General features: G+C 54.6%; 1 protein-coding gene across 1 annotated transcript in view; it reads left to right on the top strand.

The window, feature by feature from the left end:
* Nucleotides 1-1,964: 1,964 nt before the first annotated feature.
* The window catches only part of LOC119096691 (uncharacterized), a 19,368-nt gene continuing 4,395 nt past the window's right edge, over nt 1,965-16,937 (top strand). The window contains exons 1-3 of the mRNA XM_037219586.1: nt 1,965-2,322; nt 7,539-7,732; nt 16,879-16,937. The exon at nt 16,879-16,937 is cut by the window's right edge and continues 457 nt beyond it. Of these exons, the coding sequence (XP_037075481.1) occupies nt 1,965-2,322; nt 7,539-7,732; nt 16,879-16,937 (611 nt within the window). The remainder of the gene's footprint in view (nt 2,323-7,538; nt 7,733-16,878) is intronic.

Genomic DNA, 16,937 nt, shown 5'->3' with positions numbered 1-16,937 from the left:
GAAGAAACGCTGTGCATCTCATCATGGAATGGAACAAGCCTTGGCACAATTTTCTGAAAACATGAACACATGTTTTGGTTTATTTTTTAATTGCTTTAATCTTCAAATTGCTCCCCTGGCATTTTTGCGACTTGCATAGAATGTGAGCCTGGCAGGCGGCGTCAGCCGAACCTGTCCACCGCCTAGTCACGTGCCGGACATGGGGACGGTCCGACGGACCGGGCGGCGGACAGGGCGGGGCCACGCGCTGGGAGTGGCCCGACCCGCCCAGCGGTCAGGCGCCCCCGCGGTGGGACGGCTGCTGGGCGGTCAGGCGCCCCGCGGTGCAACGCCGCTGGACAGCTCAGGCGTTAGCATCGACGCCCGGCCGTTTGATCAAAACAACGACACGGATTTCCGCAGGGCTGCTTATCAGCCCCTGGTAGAGATAGCGTAAATGCAAGCAAGGTGCATACTATTTCTTAGCAAACCTCTAAGTTCAGGCATTTGGATGTGAAACGGGGCGATCCGGAATATTGTGCGCAAGTATCGTGGCGCACGGCGGCCTGGTGACTTCATGTACGGATATGACGCACGGCAGCCTGGTGACGTATTGTGGGATAACCACAATACGTCACCAGGCTGCAACTTTGAACACTTTGAGCGTCAAACATCGGACTCGGTCAAGCAGGTCAAGTTGGTCGCATTGGTCACATCGGTCTAATTGCAATCGACCCCAAACAAACATGATGCGCAGCTCGACAAATTTGGTTGGGACTACTTTATTTTACGTGCTAGCATTTTTCACATCCACGTGTTTCTACCGTTGTTCACTTTCCGCTCTAAGTATGTCTCGCCGTATACCTGTGAGCACGTGTTAGGCCGCTTGCACGCTGACGGGCTACGAAGGCCGACGTGCGATTGCTTGCCACGACAAGGCAGGTCAAATTAATTTGCCGGCTGCTGTTTGTTTGGCTACGGGTGTAATTAAACGCACAATCAGCGACGGCTTGCTTCCTGCGGTAACGCCGCAGATACCACGCCTCAGTGCTGTGGTTGGGAGTCAGACGCGTTCGCTGCAGGTCGTACGTGCAGTGGGTTCGACACCGCCGTCGCCGCCGCCGTCCACCTCGAGCGAGTCCGACGTCACTGAGTCGGTGTCCTCGATCAGGTGTGTGCTGTCCGCTCCGCCGACCCCCTGAGCGGAGCTGTGCGAGCGTCCGACATCGCCTGACACCCCCTCCTCCCCCAGGCGTGCTCAGACGGCAGCGCGGAAGATGGGCGCGCGGCACAGTAAGCACCGGAAGTACCCGGTGCAGCCGGGCGGCGGCGGTACGGCGTACCCGCCTGGCAGATCCGGCTTCGAGGAAGCGGCTGTGACGCGCAGCAATCCGCTCTTCTCGAGCGGCAGGCCGGCGGCGGCCACCAACTGCGAAGACCTGGACCAGCCGGCGCAGCTGCGGCCCGAGCAGCGGCTCCGGCTCTCCATCGTCAGGAGCCGCCGCGCCAACAGCGACCGACACCGAGACCGGGACCGGGACCGGGACCGCGGAGGGGACAGTGCCGGGGAGTGGGACCGGGACCGGGACCGGGGCCGGGACAGCGCCGGGGAGTGGGATCGGGACCGGGACAGCACCGGAGAGTGGTACAAGGACCGGGACGGACACAGCGCCGGAGAGTGGGGCCGGGACCGGGACCGGGACCGGGACCGGGACCGGGACCGAGACCGCGGCCGGGACAGGGACCGGGACAGCGCCGGGGAACGGGACCGAGACGGCGGCATGGCCCCGGCCCCAGTGCAGGAGTCAGGGCTGGACGCGGGCCGGCGGCCCTCCCTAGTGCGGGCCACCGTGCATGCGTGGGACCCGGCTACGGAGGAGGACGGCCGCTCGCGCCGTCCGGCCGACCACCAGGAGGCGGTGACCGTGCTTCGCGCGCCGCAGGAGGATGAGGCGCCTCGGCCGGCGCCGCGCACCTTGTTCGGCATGATGCCGGACGTGGTGGGCCGGGCGGAGCCGCAGCCCAAGCCGGAGCGGGAGCCGGAGCCGGAGCCGGAGCAGGAGCCACGGCCCGGCCCCGTCACCATCACCGTCGGCTGGGAGCCAAGCGTCGCGAGTCAGCCGTCCGATCGGCCCGCCAGCCCGGAGCGGCCTAAGGGCGGCGAGACGAGGGGCGAGGCGGACTCTCCCCCACCGGCTGGCCTGGAGACGCCTCTGGCCGATTCGCGGCCGGGTGACGGAGAGGCGGCGGGCACGCCTGCCACAGCTGGCGCCGCCGCCGCAGGCATGCGCCGCGCGGTCCGCTGGGGGGACGACGTCGGCGACCTGCCCGCCCGGCTGGAAGGTGAGCGCCCCCATACCCTCGCCCTCCTCCGCCCGACGCTGAAACCCCCTGACCACTCTCGCATCCGGTCAGCTGTCGCTCCGTGACATTTCCTCACCACGCCAGCCCCCACATGCCTGCGCGCGGGCAAACCCCGCAATGTCAGCGGCTCCCCCATTCTGAAGATTTAGCCAGGCCAGAATCCTTGGCATACGACGCCTCCATCACGACGCCTCCATCCTGCCCACTCTTTTCAAAGTCAATAGTTCCGACATTTGTGCGCTCTCGACATCCTCCAAAATACTGACCCTGGCCTTCAGCTTTTTCCGTCATCAGACATACCGTGCAGATCACAAGAAGAATAACGCCTGTCCCAAAAGCAATCCCCGTCCACCCGACCTCCCCCTTGCTTCCCCCAGGGTACCACCCCGCCTAATTTCCTACCCACCAGGGCGCCGCCCCGCCCGATCTCGCCCCCCCCCTCTCAGAGCACCGGCCCTGCCCGACCCTCCGTCCCCAGAGCACCCCCCCCCCCCCCGGCTTTGCCGCCAGCTGGCTAGCGATTCTCTGCTCTGCTGCCACAGCGGTGTGCAAACGGGGCCAGGCGGTACCTGGGCAGGCTATGCCCAGAGCAGGTGCGCGCGCACAATTGGTAGGCCTTTGTAGATATTTGCAGGGTATATATATATATATATATATATATATATATATATATATATATATATATATATACATCTCTCTCTCTATCTATATTTTATCCCGTACATAAATGTATTTCTATATCTATACATGATACCATTGTGTGCACATGTATATATATATATATATATATATATATATATATATATATATATATATATATGTGTGTGTGTGTGTGTGTGTGTGTGTGTGTGTGTGTGTGTGTGTGTGTGTGTGTGTGTGTGTGTGTGTGTGTGTGTGTGTGTGTGTGTGTGTGTGTGTGTGTGTGTGTGTGTGTCGGCCGTTCGTGTGCGTAAGGCCGTAGATGTCACGCTTTCGTGTGGGAGCCGATTCAGTCCAATTCGTTTTGTTCGGGACGGTTTGTTCCCAAGGTATGACGCTTATTATCGACAGAATGCCAATGCAGACCGGTCTTCAGTTGCTTTGCAGAAACAAACTGTGCACATTTTAATTAACAGTTTATAGTTGCCAAAGGGCACCACGTTTTTTAAGATGCTACTACCTTGGTATCAGGCAGTTGTTACCGCCCAGGAACAGTTGGATAATCATGGCAAACTCTTCAACGCCCTGAGACGTTGTCAGTGTTTCGACGGTTAAGTATGACCGGTCTGCTGTCATGACACGACAATCGCTTCGTGGTCACTTCAATAAAAATAACGCTTGATAAAGCTATGCTGTTGCCTTCCCCTCATTTTGCATGATGGCATGACGCAGGCAAATATGTTGTAACAAATATATCAGATGTCCTTACAGGCAGGGACGTACATTCCCGAAATGAGTCGGACGGGGGGGCCGAGCGTTAAGAAATGGTCAAGCCTGCCCCAAAACGGGTTTTATTCTCGACTTGACCCATTTGCTTTTCATTATTGATGGGGTGGGGGTGGGGCAAGAGCCAGTGTGGTGGAGGGGGGGGGACCAGGGCTATAAATGGGTGAACTTATGCCCACATCTGAATAGGAAACTATACCCCTGCTTACACGGAAAGTTCGTTTACTAGAGAACGTGGGTCGTGCAAACCCATGGCTACCCAAATGTGCTGGGCAGCGGGTTAGTTTGGGTATAAACTTTGAGACCATTACTGGCACGGGTAGCCGTGAGTACGAATATGACGCTCACGAAACGTCTGGCAACATACTCTTTGGGTGTATACACATCTGGTAATCTTCCATTGTTTAGAGGTAAGGTGCTGGAGAAATGCAAACGAAATGGGAATGGATGGATACAACTAATTAGGAATGGGTAGATGGTGGGTATGGGCACACACCATGGTTATCGGCTGGATAAGATAACGCAGATCTCACCCGTGGATGGGTCTACTGTTCACTAGTAAATATGACAGTTTCACACAGAAAATTTAAGAAACAACTGTACTCACAAATGTGCAGAAAGATCCATGAGGACTTAATTTATTTCTCCCACGACCTTTGCTTTTGATGGACTGTTCTCATGCTAATTAGTGTTGTGAAAGATGCAATTGGGCCGTGAACATAGCACAAGCTTTGCAATGCTCTTATCAGCTTGCCAGTATTCAGTTATATGTTTATTGCCTACCTGCTATTACATTTTCCTACCTATTGTTTCAAGCTTGTGGCAGTTCTTTCGGCGCCATGAAATGAAATATCCATGCTCGTGAAGGTGAGGGCCGTTAAATTGTCTTTACTGTCCTGCAAGCCATAAAATCAGGAGAGTACGCCAAGCCCCGGCGTTTGCAGTCAAATGAAATGAGACAGGACAACCTACGTTGTTGAAGAATGTAGACACAGGAAGCTACGATGTCATGTGACACCATGCCGCGCAGTATCATAAACTGGTCTTAAGCCGCGCCCTGCTCTTCCGTTACCGCCTGGTATCGACCCCCTGCGAGAGCCATGCTGTTATGCCTTTCCCATTACTGATAGCGATATCGTTAGCAGCGTTAATTTCTTTCCTGCATTACACTGCTGCATGTGTCCCTGAAGTGCCGACTGGTAAACATAAGATCTCCAACCGTATTATCACCTCTTTCCCATCCGCATCTCACACGTGTGCCAGAAGCTAACTACCAGAATTCCCATAGTAGATCATGCTCACATCGTGAAACGCAGCACAGCCCAACATTTGGCCTTCTGATTCGTAATTTCGGACTTTATCAAGTGGGAGACGAGTGCCGACTGACTAGCAAAACACTCTGTAATATGAAACCAAGCGGAGACTTCTCGGCCGGACCTTTGTCATTAGAAAGTCTTCGTAACCGTTGTGATGCCGTTTCACATGTAACGGTGTGAGCCGTATGAGCAACTCCGTCTATAAAGATGACTCGGATAAACTATGGCGAGCCTGGAGCTACGTGCTGTAAGAAAATCATGTGGACGCTCGAATACACAGCAACAAAGCCCAAATTCAAAAGTGTTCTTGTTGAACATTCCTTCTTGAATGCCGGGATATTACATGCGTTTATAATGCCAAGAGCCTGTTCTGAACTCGTGTTTTGGAACATTTACCACATTTCCATTAATGTGTCTAAAGCTTAAGTTTTTAGCGCTGCATGTGGCACGACCAACACGTGTCAAACCACTGGGCACCCAGATACCCTTCACATGCATGTCCTCTTCTAGCGCGAGAGCTCATATCGGCCTCGGTGAGGTTGCGGAGTCCCGTCCGTCTCGCGTCCCGACGAAGTCTCCGCCCGGTCCCTGCATCCAGACAGGGTCCGTCAGTCCGTCCGTCCGTCCGTAGGTCCGTCCTGCATCCCGAAGGGGTCCCTGCCCGGTCCTGTATCCTGACGGAGTCTTCGCCCGGTCCTGCATCCCGACGGAGTCCCCGCCCGGTCCTGCATCCAGACAGGGTCTCCGCCCGGTCATGCATCCCGACGGAGTCCCGCCCGGTCCTGCATCCCGACGGAGCCCCGCCCGTCCTGCGTCCTGACGGAGTCCCCGCCCGTCCTGCATCCCGACGGAATCCCCGCCCGGTCCTGCATCCAGACGGAGTCTCCGCCCGGTCCTGCATCCCGACGGAATCCCCGCCCGGTCCTGCATCCCGGCGGAGTCCCCGTCCGTCCTGCATCCCGACGGAGTCCCCGTCCGTCCTGCATCCTGACGGAGTCCACGCCCGTCCTGCATCCCGACGGAGTCCCCGCCCGTCCTGCATCCCGGCGGAGTCCCCGTCCGTCCTGCATCTCGACGGAGTCCCCGTCCGTCCTGCATCCTGACGGAGTCCACGCCCGTCCTGCATCCCGACAGAGTCCCCGCCCGTCTTGCATTCCGAGGGGGTCCCTGCCCGGTCCTGTATCCTGACGGATTCCCCGCCCGTCCTGCATCCCGACGGAGTCCCCGCCCGTCCTGCATCCCGACGGAGTCCCCGCCCGTCCTGCATCCCGAAGGGGTCCCTCCCTGCCCGGTCCTGTATCCTGACGGATTCCCCGCCCGTCCTGCATCCAGACGGAGTCCCCGCCCGTCCTGCATCCCGACGGAGTCCCCGCCCGTCCTGCATCCCGACTGGAATCCCCGCCCGGTCCTGCATCCAGACAGGGTCTCCGCCCGGTCATGCATCCCGACGGAGTCCCCGCTCGGTCCTGCATCCCGACGGAGTCCCCGCCCGGTCCCTGCATCCCGGCGGAGTTCCCGCTCGGTCCTGCATCCCGACGGAGCCGTGTGTCCAGACGGACTCCGTCTGCCAGACGGAGCTTGTCGGGCATCTGTCGTTGCAGATTGACTTTGAGCTGTTTTGGTGCGGTATCACCCCGGCCTGAGTTAGGATGTCATTAGCGGGTGGTTTTCGGCTGGAACGCGACATTTACTGCCGCGTCTGGAGACAAATGTGGCGTGCGTCCGACGGCCGAATGGCGTTTATCATCGCCATCTTGCCGGGCAGCTCAATAACGGAAGAACATCGACGGCCGAAATATCTCACCCAATAAGCCGTGGGCAGGCCACCTCCAGCCCATTCTCTGGGTTCTAAAACCCTCTAAGATAGATGTTTCCCGGCTTGGGCGCGTAGCTCGACATCATTACACTAGCTTATTTGGAGATGTGTGAGGATTGTATGAAATAAGCAGAGTTTTTGCATTACATTTATGAGCGTTTCACGCGATTTATGCTATGTTGTTATCACTTGTGTTCAAACATCACTCAAAACCTTGACTACCGCATTGTTGATGCATTGCGTTGGTCCAATGCGTTGGTGTCTTTCCCAACGTTCTTATGCGCATTCTCCGACAGCTGAATTGATGCTAAGCCTGCCCAATGCGTTGCCGCCTAATTTGCTGGTATGGTTTGCAGATATACATGTGCAGACATGATGCGCCCTTCGTTATCCTTCGATATCATTCGAAGAATTCCGCTGCACCTTAGCTGCTTCTTGATCGATATTCCACCACATGTTAGCATTGCTCACCTGTGAATCATCAATGCTAATTCTCCCATCGTTTATGTATGCCAGAGTGTGCCGTCTTGGAAAACGGCGTCAGCCCTTGAGTGGCATTAATAATCCAGCCATTAACCAACGGTTTACACCGCAACACCAGATATGCAGCACTACCCTGACCCAACGCGTGTCAACAGGCGTGGTGGAGACCAGCCGTGACCCTCGGGCCATGCGCTGGTGTCGCCAACACCTGGCCATCCGAGGTCAAACGCTGCTGACCCCTGACCTCAAGATGGAGCTGGCCGAGCTCAAGGTGCAGCCGGCCCCGGAGACGGGCCAGAAACATGCCATCAAGCTCTGTCGGGGCAACATTGTCGAGCTTCTTTTAAAAGTAAGTTTCTGCCGGGCCTTGCGCCGCGAAAGATCGCGTGACGTAAGAGGCGAATAGTTTTTGTCCATTTCTGCTGAAAAAACGAACGTCGGCTTTAGGTGTCGGACCATTTTACCAGATTGCCTTTCTTGGTCCCTACGGTATCTCCGAGCCATAGTGCCATCGCAGTGGCCTCGTCTTTTTGCGTGGCTTTTCTGGCGAATTTACGGTCGACTTCTTTTCTGGCTGGATGCGATAAATTTGAGGCCGAAAATTGCCCGGCCATCGACCGAACCGGGCGAGATGCTGCACTCATTCCTGCCACCAGCTCCCGGCCTGCATGGGGGCGGTTCCTGGAGTCTGCTCTAGATCAGAACCCCATCGACCGGGTCAGGCTCAATATCTAACCCCGTTGAATACCATGAACTTTACTCCAGCGGCATCAAAGGTATTTGGATAGTGCCATCGATTTTCACCATGCCCTGGAAAGGCTTACACTTTACGGAGTGAAGTCTTCTTGCACACTTGTATCAGGCATGGAGGACATTTTGGGAATTGCGGAGCGATGACAGGTGAAAAGCAATGCCTGACACGGCGGTAACAAAACAGCAATTTGCTCTATGTCATCGGCTTATTCTACGAACCTTTCGTATTCTTCTCGAGGTGTTGTAATTCATGGGATATCAATGGCCACCCTCCGCCGTCATGGTTTTTGTTACAACCTTTCGAAGATTTTGGAGCACGACTGCGGCAAGAAAACTGATTGTCACTCAGGCATGACATTCCTAAGTGCCGGGCAGCTATTGGTAGTTGAAAAAAGCGGTTGTTTTAAATATGATGTCGTTTTGACGCTGCAACGATGCAAGATGGTGCTGTGAGTGGGGTTGTGACAGAAGCGGTCGGCAGAACTGATCATGACCAAGTGCTGTTCAAGCACTGTAGTGTTTGCACTACGCCATACTGCTCGTGTAGGTGAGATATAATATGATCCGGTTCGTAATAATCACGTGCGAGTGTGAAAAGTCCCTAAAATTGATTCGTCTCCAGCAAAATTTCGCACAGCCGTCTTGAGCGTTGCGTGATATCAGCGCTTGCCACGGCATGCACGCATACTCAGTCACTTCTTAATCTCTGCTCATGAAATATATTCTCCACATCCGATTTGAAGAGATTTCAGCGACGAATACATTCCGCCGAAATAGCGAGCAATCTCGCTTCATGGATGCGTTCGTTTATCATTCAAAAAGCCATCCCATAACTCAGCATGATGCTCTCACTTTGCATTCGGTATTCCAAATGCACCGACGAAAATATCTCCGATTAAGGAGCCCTCAACTGCCTACAAACCCGGGCTGTATCCTGTTCGGGCTGTGATTGGCTCGCTCGTGATACACGTCATCGGGAACCCCTGACCATGACTGTACATGACACTCTTGTGCTGGAATGCCGGTAGGCGCCAGTGGTAGTGTGCTGACGGTGTACCGCTGCCCTGCCGTCGGTGCGCCGTAACACGCTAGCACTCAGACACACAGCCGGGCTGCAAGAGGGTCGTGCCCCTCTAGAAAATTTCGATCCGAATTTACTGAGCTCGAACAAAATTTGACATTGTCCCCTCCCTGAGGAAAACTCTGGCTGCAGGACTGCCAGCAGAATTTTCTGGCTGCAGGAATGCCAGCAGGACCACTCGTGATGCATGGATTGTCTAGTTTATAACACTTAAGTCAACTATGAGCGATAAGGGTGGGCCGCGCGTATTTTGTGAGACGCCAGCGGGGTATCAAGCCGCAGCGGAGATGTTATGTGACGTGTGGGGAGGGGACGCGGGGAGGAGGGTCGCAGGTGCGTCGATTGCGAATTGTCATGCCGCTTAAGTGATGAGCGAATGATCTACAATGCTCGACAGATCACAGCGGTGGGGAACAATGAGTTCACCACGTCAACAATGACTCAGAATGGCCCGAGTGCTCTTCCGCTGCGTTGAACGCGCTACCAAGGATCCTGACCTTTGCGCTGATAAAAGATATTATGCTCCGAGATTCACAGCTTAATGAGATTTCGCTAGAAGCCATGGTGCTGGTATTGCTCTCGGTGACCTATGGCTGCGCCACGGGCTCAAGAAATCGCCAACCCACATAGCTAGGTCAAGACCGCAGCGTGCTATTCATTATCCGTCGGTTCGCCAGCTGGTATGGTTGGTACGCATGCGGCAGCGGGCGGTGCAAACAAACATACAATGTGCTGCCCCTCGTGCAAAGCTGATTGTCTTGACAGGTCTGACGAACCGGACCGTGCAATCGAACGACTGAGCGAGTCGGGCTCGTGCGGCATTACATGTTGAGGTCATTTGCCTAACACAAAAGTTCCTAGGCTTCATTTTCCCGCAACTGGTTTAAGAGCCCAGTAAATTTTGGCCGTGATTGTTTAGGCTAGAAAGCTGCTGTATCGGTGCACATGCCATCGCCGCTTACGCACGCACATACTTTGAGATGAAAATGTTGGTAACATTATGTATCCTTATTTGAATTATGCTGTATAGCCTTATTCAAATTATGTTGCGGGTGCCACAAAGTTTTTATTGCCCATTCTTCCCAAGACCAAAAGGGGATTTTAACCGGCAGGGTTTCAGTCTAGACGCATTTTGATGAGCGTAAATATACGCATTTTGCGCTTTGTCTTCAGCGTCAATGCCATGAATCAAACGCTGCCCACAATAAACGCACCTTAAACGCACATGAGCCGCCCCTAGGACACATGTCGAGCCAAAACTTTGCACCAAGTATCGCAGCTTAGATAGAAATTCCTGACAATCGAAGGGCATTGCATGAAACAGCTTAGCATGTCCAAACGCAAAAAAGATCAAACCGTTTCATATATTTCCAGGGGTGCATTCAACATTACAGTCACTTAGCGCACATTCCCCCTTCATAATTTGACATGCATAATATGCACGTGAATGAATGTTAACAATTACAGCATCGACGAATACATATAGAAGTGGACAATCTAGAAAACGTAATGTCATCATGAGCCATGTAAGAAGTCCAACTTTTCAGTCATAAACCATTAATTTTTCCCCAGTTGCGATGTGTCGCATACATTCGTGTACATTTCAAACCAATTTCGGTAGCTTCTGCCCCGTTAACAACGCTGAACTACGCGCCAGCTGGGGTAAGCGCCAGTCCTCCGCTAGACCATGACTCTCATGCACCATGCGAACACTGCTGTTCGGCTACGCTTCGCAAACAACTGCGTAGGTTCCGCTCCTGCCTGCTGTCGGTGGCGTATGCAAAATTCCCGGGAACCATGTTTCAAAACAACAGTGCCCCGGCCAGTGACGACAAAGGCGAGCTACTGAAGCGTTGCACGTTAGCTCTGGAGCCGACATCGAAACCGGAGCTTTGAAGTTATAACGGTAGCAGCGGGCGGAGAGCCATTGTCGCCACCGGATACAGGTGCTCCGGCTGACGCAGCTGCGACACAGGCGTCAAGATGTCAGGTGACGCCCCGCACCTATAACGGGAGGCAAGACGGCGGGAAAGCGACAACGCCCACAGTGGTCACCGGTTTAGTTCCCCTGCAGCCCACGGTTATACTTCAACCATGTAAAGCCTGCCACCTGAGGGCTTACAAACTGCTCTTTGGGGAGGAGAGGCTTGGCCTTTTTATATTTCGCCAGCACCAAGGAGCACCAAGAACAACTGCATTTAAACACGCCTTCCCCGTAACGACCAGACACAGCCGGCAGCGTTTAGAAGAAGCGTACATATACAAACCTGATAAGCACACATATCTGCATGCTCAGCAAGGCAATTCAATGTTTTGTTGGATTTGCATAGGGCTTGTGGCAAGATGTGTATCCCCTCCCCACAGTCCGGGAGTTCTCTCCGCCGCAGCATTGTAATGCTGGCGAGACGAAGTAATATGTTATAACCTACGCAACAGAAACGCAGCCAGCAGGAGGGGACTCGCCCTCCCCCTTAGGACCGGATTTGTCAGTTTTTCGCCACAGATGGCTTCCCACAGAAAGTTTGGAATCGGGGTGATGCGTACTCAGTGAGCCCAGGCCCTCCTCTCACCTTAAGAAAATCCTGGCTGTATTCCTGGTGCGTTATATATAACATGTCTGTTACACCTTATATATATATATATATATATATATATATATATATGTAGATATATGGTTGTGTGTATGTATGGCCTTGTAATATATATATATATATATATATATATATATGCATATACATGACTTGCTCATCAACTGAATATCATTCAGTTTCAACCAATATTTTTGTGTAACACAGATGAAGAAACAACCTTCGCTTTCGTTGGGCCATGCGCAGCTTCGATCATCGCCCAGAAACTCAAGCAATGTAGCTCAAATTTATAAGTCTGCTGAATCAGACTGTGAGAGAATTTCACTCGCATTAGTGTTTGCTTTTTTGCGAGTTCTTTGCACAACTAACACTTAGTTAAGGTGCAGTTTGCTTCCGTTTGCTAATATCTGCACTCTAGATCATGTCTGCATTTAGATGTATCTGAGTCATCCACGATAAGCTCGGGTTCGTAACGACCCATTGTCGTGCAAGTAAAGACCGGCTGTGAAGGGAGCGAAGCCAGACATGTCGCATGTACAGTTCCACACAGCCGCGCCCCTCGGCATGTGGGCCCACCAGCCACGCCTCGGCGCTCGGCGTGGGTTTGGAGCACGCGGGGGTGCAGCGTACGGCCGAGCCCTGCGACGCGGCGTCCCAGCAGGCCAGGGTAGCCGCCATCAGGTCAGGGTAGCCCTCACCAGGTCAGGGGAGGAATGCGGCTGAGTGACGGACACACCCAGCACAGGCCGGAGCAGTACCTCGCTATCCGTGGACTGCTTATATTATCAGTGGCCACTGCGGCCACTGCGGCGCGTGATCGACACGTCAGCTCTCGATCAGCAGACGGCTCTCGAGTGGCCGGGTCGGGAGAGCCGCCCAGCCGCGAGTGGGGTCGGTCGGCCGCTGCTGCGCCCAACGCACTGCCGTGCACCCTCCCGCCGGCGGCGACTGTCGGGTTCCAGTGCCCGGCCGGGCCTCGGGCCGTCTCGTGACTCGTGACGCGTCGTGAGCGGTCACGTGACGGCGCGGCGGCGAGCCGTGACGGGCGGCACGAGCGGCGCCGCGCGGTCGCCACAGCCGGGCGGCACGTCATGGCGCCGCCGTCGCTGCTGCTGGCCGCCGGCCTGCTGGCCGCTGCGCTGTTCGCCGCCCGCTGGGCGCACCGACGAGTCACCAACACGGTGAGGCTTCCCCCGGGGCTGGGGGTCCGCTCCACCTCCGGCAGCGCGCTGTCGCCCACGGCTTCTGCGAGCTCCTGTCAGCTCCTGTCAGCTCCTGTCAGCTCCTGTGGCCTGACTTTCTACGGCCGCTTTCAAGATGCCTGTGAGTGGAGTCTGCTGGGTTTCACTGTGAGGGAGTCGCGCTGATGAGACAGTTAGGTACCGAATCGTTAGATCTGTGCGCGGAGGTAGCGAAGTTCAGTGTCACGGTTGGGTGCTGACGCGCCGTACCTGACTCCGTGTGCCCGACCTCCGTGGTTCCGTGTCGGGACGGCCGGAGTGCACCGTGTGAACGCACCTCGCTGCCAGCCGGTCAAGTCAAGTCCTACTGAGTCCATCAGCGTGACCAAAGTCCACAGTCAACGCCATTATCTGAGGTGGTAGACGATATGCCATCTGTTACCAAAACTATCCCAGTTTACTTTGTCTTCCTCTATTTCATGTTCAAATGAGTTTTTTTCTGTGGAACTCCATATGGCATCGGTTTAAAAGGGACCAAAGACCCATAAGTTGGTTTTATCGATCTCATCGATGATGTAGGTGGTCGAATCCATACTTTCGAACAGAGCGCAGATATTTGCGATATTTCAGAAAGCTTTTCACAACTTATTGGTGATTTATGCCAAGTATCGGGGCTGGGACAAGCGCTGAACTAATCATCCCTGCGAGGTGATGCAACGCTCCAAGCCTCCACCCCAGTATGCTGTATTCAGTTCAGGGGAGGGGTTGAGCCAGGTCCCAACGTCCAGCTGAATAACTTGGCAGAATGTTCCCCAATAAAATGTTTAGTTTTGATGACAAATTTTCTGGAAGGTGAGGAGAAAAAACTTTTCATGATGAAATGTGTTATCATAATTCATTTTCCAACCTTGCTGCATTTCTTCCCCACATAGCCCAAATAACGTTAAAAAAAAAGAAGATAAAAGCTATTAGTTCGGGTTTCATATTTCTCAATATGACGGAAAAGTTGCCAATGTCCGGAGAAAATTTAACGCTACAACCCTGATTGGCACATAAAATATTACGGTAACTAGTGCGCTATAACGCATGATTCCTTTGATCATAGTTTGGTGTCGGGTCAGTGTTCCAGCACACACATGTCGGGTCCGACCTGAACCGGGTTCACGCCACTGGGCGACACTCTCGACACGACAGACTCTCCCCTGACCGCCGCCGGCCGAGCAGCGGAGCATCACGCCCGACCCCGCTATCCGGCCCACGAGCCCAGACCGAGCGGTGTAACCAGACCACGGCCTGCGCCGGCACGAGCTGGCGCCGGGCGCAGAGCTGGGAGGTATAACCAGGCCGCAATCTGCGTCGGCATGTGCTGGCGCCGGGCGCAGAGCCGAGCTCGACGACAGCACGTCGGAGGTGGTCGCCAGCCCTGACCTCTCACAGAGTGCCGGCCCTCCGACGGAGCTCGCACCTGAGAGCAGGTTTGTCGTCGGAATCACCCGCTCGTCAAGCGCCAGCCTTCTCAGGCGCCAGAGGAGGCAAAGTGTTGCTTACGCGCGACACCTGGACCGGACTAGGGCTGTGCCGCAGAATGGTCCCTGGCGAACCGGTCATGCGCCCGCTGTTCGTCCTTTTCCACGTCCATTGTGCTCGATGATGAGGCAGAAAACAATGTCAAAAATGGAGAGGTTTCTCTTTGGTCGAGGGCAGTGGCCCTGAAACATTGCTCAAATTTGACGGGCTGTGAGGATGCACGTTAAGAGGTCATTTGCGTCGCCGTGGTGCTTACTTGCTGGAATGCTCCATGTCAACGCACTGATCTGGTGCGGAAGGTCAGGTCGGGTTAACATCAGGCGAGCGGTGTGCTTCGGAGCGCGCCGCGGCCGCCCTGACCGGGCCGCCTCGGGTCAGGTCGGGTCAGCGCCAGGCCAGTGGTGGACGTCAGAGCGCGCCGCGGCCGCCCTAACCGGACCACCCTGGCTCAAGGCGGGCGACACGCCGCGCTCCCGGCATCACCCACAGGCCGGGCACGTACCTCTCGTCAGTCAGCGTCGTTAGCGCGGCACGCTGGCGACGCCGGCCGGGGGACTCACGTCCACGCCGGCCGGACTGCGGCCATGCCGGGAAGCCGCGCTGCCCGCGACTGCTTTATGGCATGGTGCTGTGGTACTTACCGAGCGACGCCGGCGAGGGACTCACGTCCACGCCGGCCAGACAGCGGCCGTGCCGGGAAGCCGCGCTACCCGCGACTGCTTTATGGCATAGTGTTGTGATGCTTACCGAGTCTGTGGGCCACTGCATGCTAGGCTGGGACCTGAAAAGGCAGTCAGGCTGGCTAGCCGATAGAATCCCCGATCAAATGGCCAGTACTTTGCTCATTCCGACGACGTGACAAGCTCCAACATGATGTGTAGATAATCAAGGCTATGGTTCGTATTATGTGCAGGGATATGCCCGGTCTTATGGATGTCTATTGACCGCGCGTGGCGGCAGGGCTGGTGGCGCACAGACTGAGGCTCAGCTGGCAGTGGTGCAGGCAGCCAGCACCCATCACAGACGTGCAGCACGGACGTGCACGCACGTGCAGCAACGTGCAGGGAAGAGCATGTGAATGGGGCGGGAAAAAATACCAAGGGACGGGAGCATGAGCAGTGGGGGCAAGGAACATGGGACGGAGAGTGGGAAGGGGATGACAGTGCATCGGACAGCAGAGGAAGGGCACTGGGTTGGAAGGGGGTTGGGCGCGAACCCGCAGGGCGATGCGGGATGAGCAGAGTTGTGAAAGATATTATGTTCGCACCGGTGGCTCAGTTAGTTATCACGCCGCTCGTTGGATTATCCACCACCGGCGGCATGGGGGAGTTATGCGACCATGGTACATATCTAAACTGGTGCGACATGGAAAATTCCACTTGTGTAATCGAAATGACTGGAGAAAGTGAGAACGAGAAAATGCGACGTCGCCGTCTGCCCTTGACTAGTATCGCCTGCGGCTGATGGCAGCGACCGCGCTAGGGGTCAGATGGCGCCAGAGGGTAAGATCGGCCATGCCAAGCCTGTATGCATCAAACTTTCGCCGCACAATGGTGTTTATTTGGAATTTTGCGATCGGATGGTGGGGTCAGGGCTCACACAACAAGAGCTTCTTAACGTGGGCTCTGAACCCACTTATAGCAGATAAAAATGTTCGAACTATTTTTTTTTAGTGGATGCCTTCACCCATCAAAGATTATCGTAAGCCCTCTGGCACAACTGGGCTACCGCACTGACATGTTTTGTTGAGAGAGTGTATCGTTAAAAGATGCATCGATATACCGGCAAAGCCTTTGCGTAGCATCCTTTTCATTTTTACTCTGCTGTTTGGAGGCGCTGGTACCTACGTTGACTGAAACAAGACGAAAACATAATGGAGCTCTCAGTTACCTAGTGTAATCCGACCTAGTTTTGACCAGCTGGTACGGCCCAAAAGTCCCAGGTGGTAACTCGTAACGCTGATGCATAGTTTTGCATCGATTTAATCGCCTACGTAGAAAGGTGTGACATCTATTACCTATTCACACGACATCTTTGTTTGCCAGCGGTTTTCTGCTTCACTGCAACTCATACGCCAAGGCATGACCAGGGGTGATTTATCTAATGAGTTGCAGCAAACTGTAGTGGGATCAGACTCCCCCTTGTTCACTCCGTGATATAATGGCAATGTATTCTACGAATTAACAAAGAAACTAAATAGCTGACAGGGAATGATATCGTAGAAATCAGAACAAGGCATCACTCCTTCTATATATATGTCGCCTACGCAGGCAGTTTAAAATGAACTTGTTCCCAGACGTAACCTTTTCAAAGCTTATCAGCATTTAACTGCAGCCAGTTCACAGCCTCCGTCGCCGTGTTTCAGTTCCGGTCCCGAGACGAGTACAAGCACTGGTTCACAATGCTAAAGAACGAATCGACCCG

This window comes from Pollicipes pollicipes, unplaced genomic scaffold, assembly GCF_011947565.3.
Source record: "Pollicipes pollicipes isolate AB1234 unplaced genomic scaffold, Ppol_2.1 Scaffold_4295;HRSCAF=5057_pilon_pilon_pilon, whole genome shotgun sequence".
In the NCBI taxonomy this organism is placed as follows: Eukaryota; Metazoa; Arthropoda; class Thecostraca; order Pollicipedomorpha; family Pollicipedidae; genus Pollicipes; species Pollicipes pollicipes.
The sequence above is the reverse complement of the archived record's forward strand: the minus strand, read 5'-3'. Positions and strand labels throughout refer to the sequence as shown.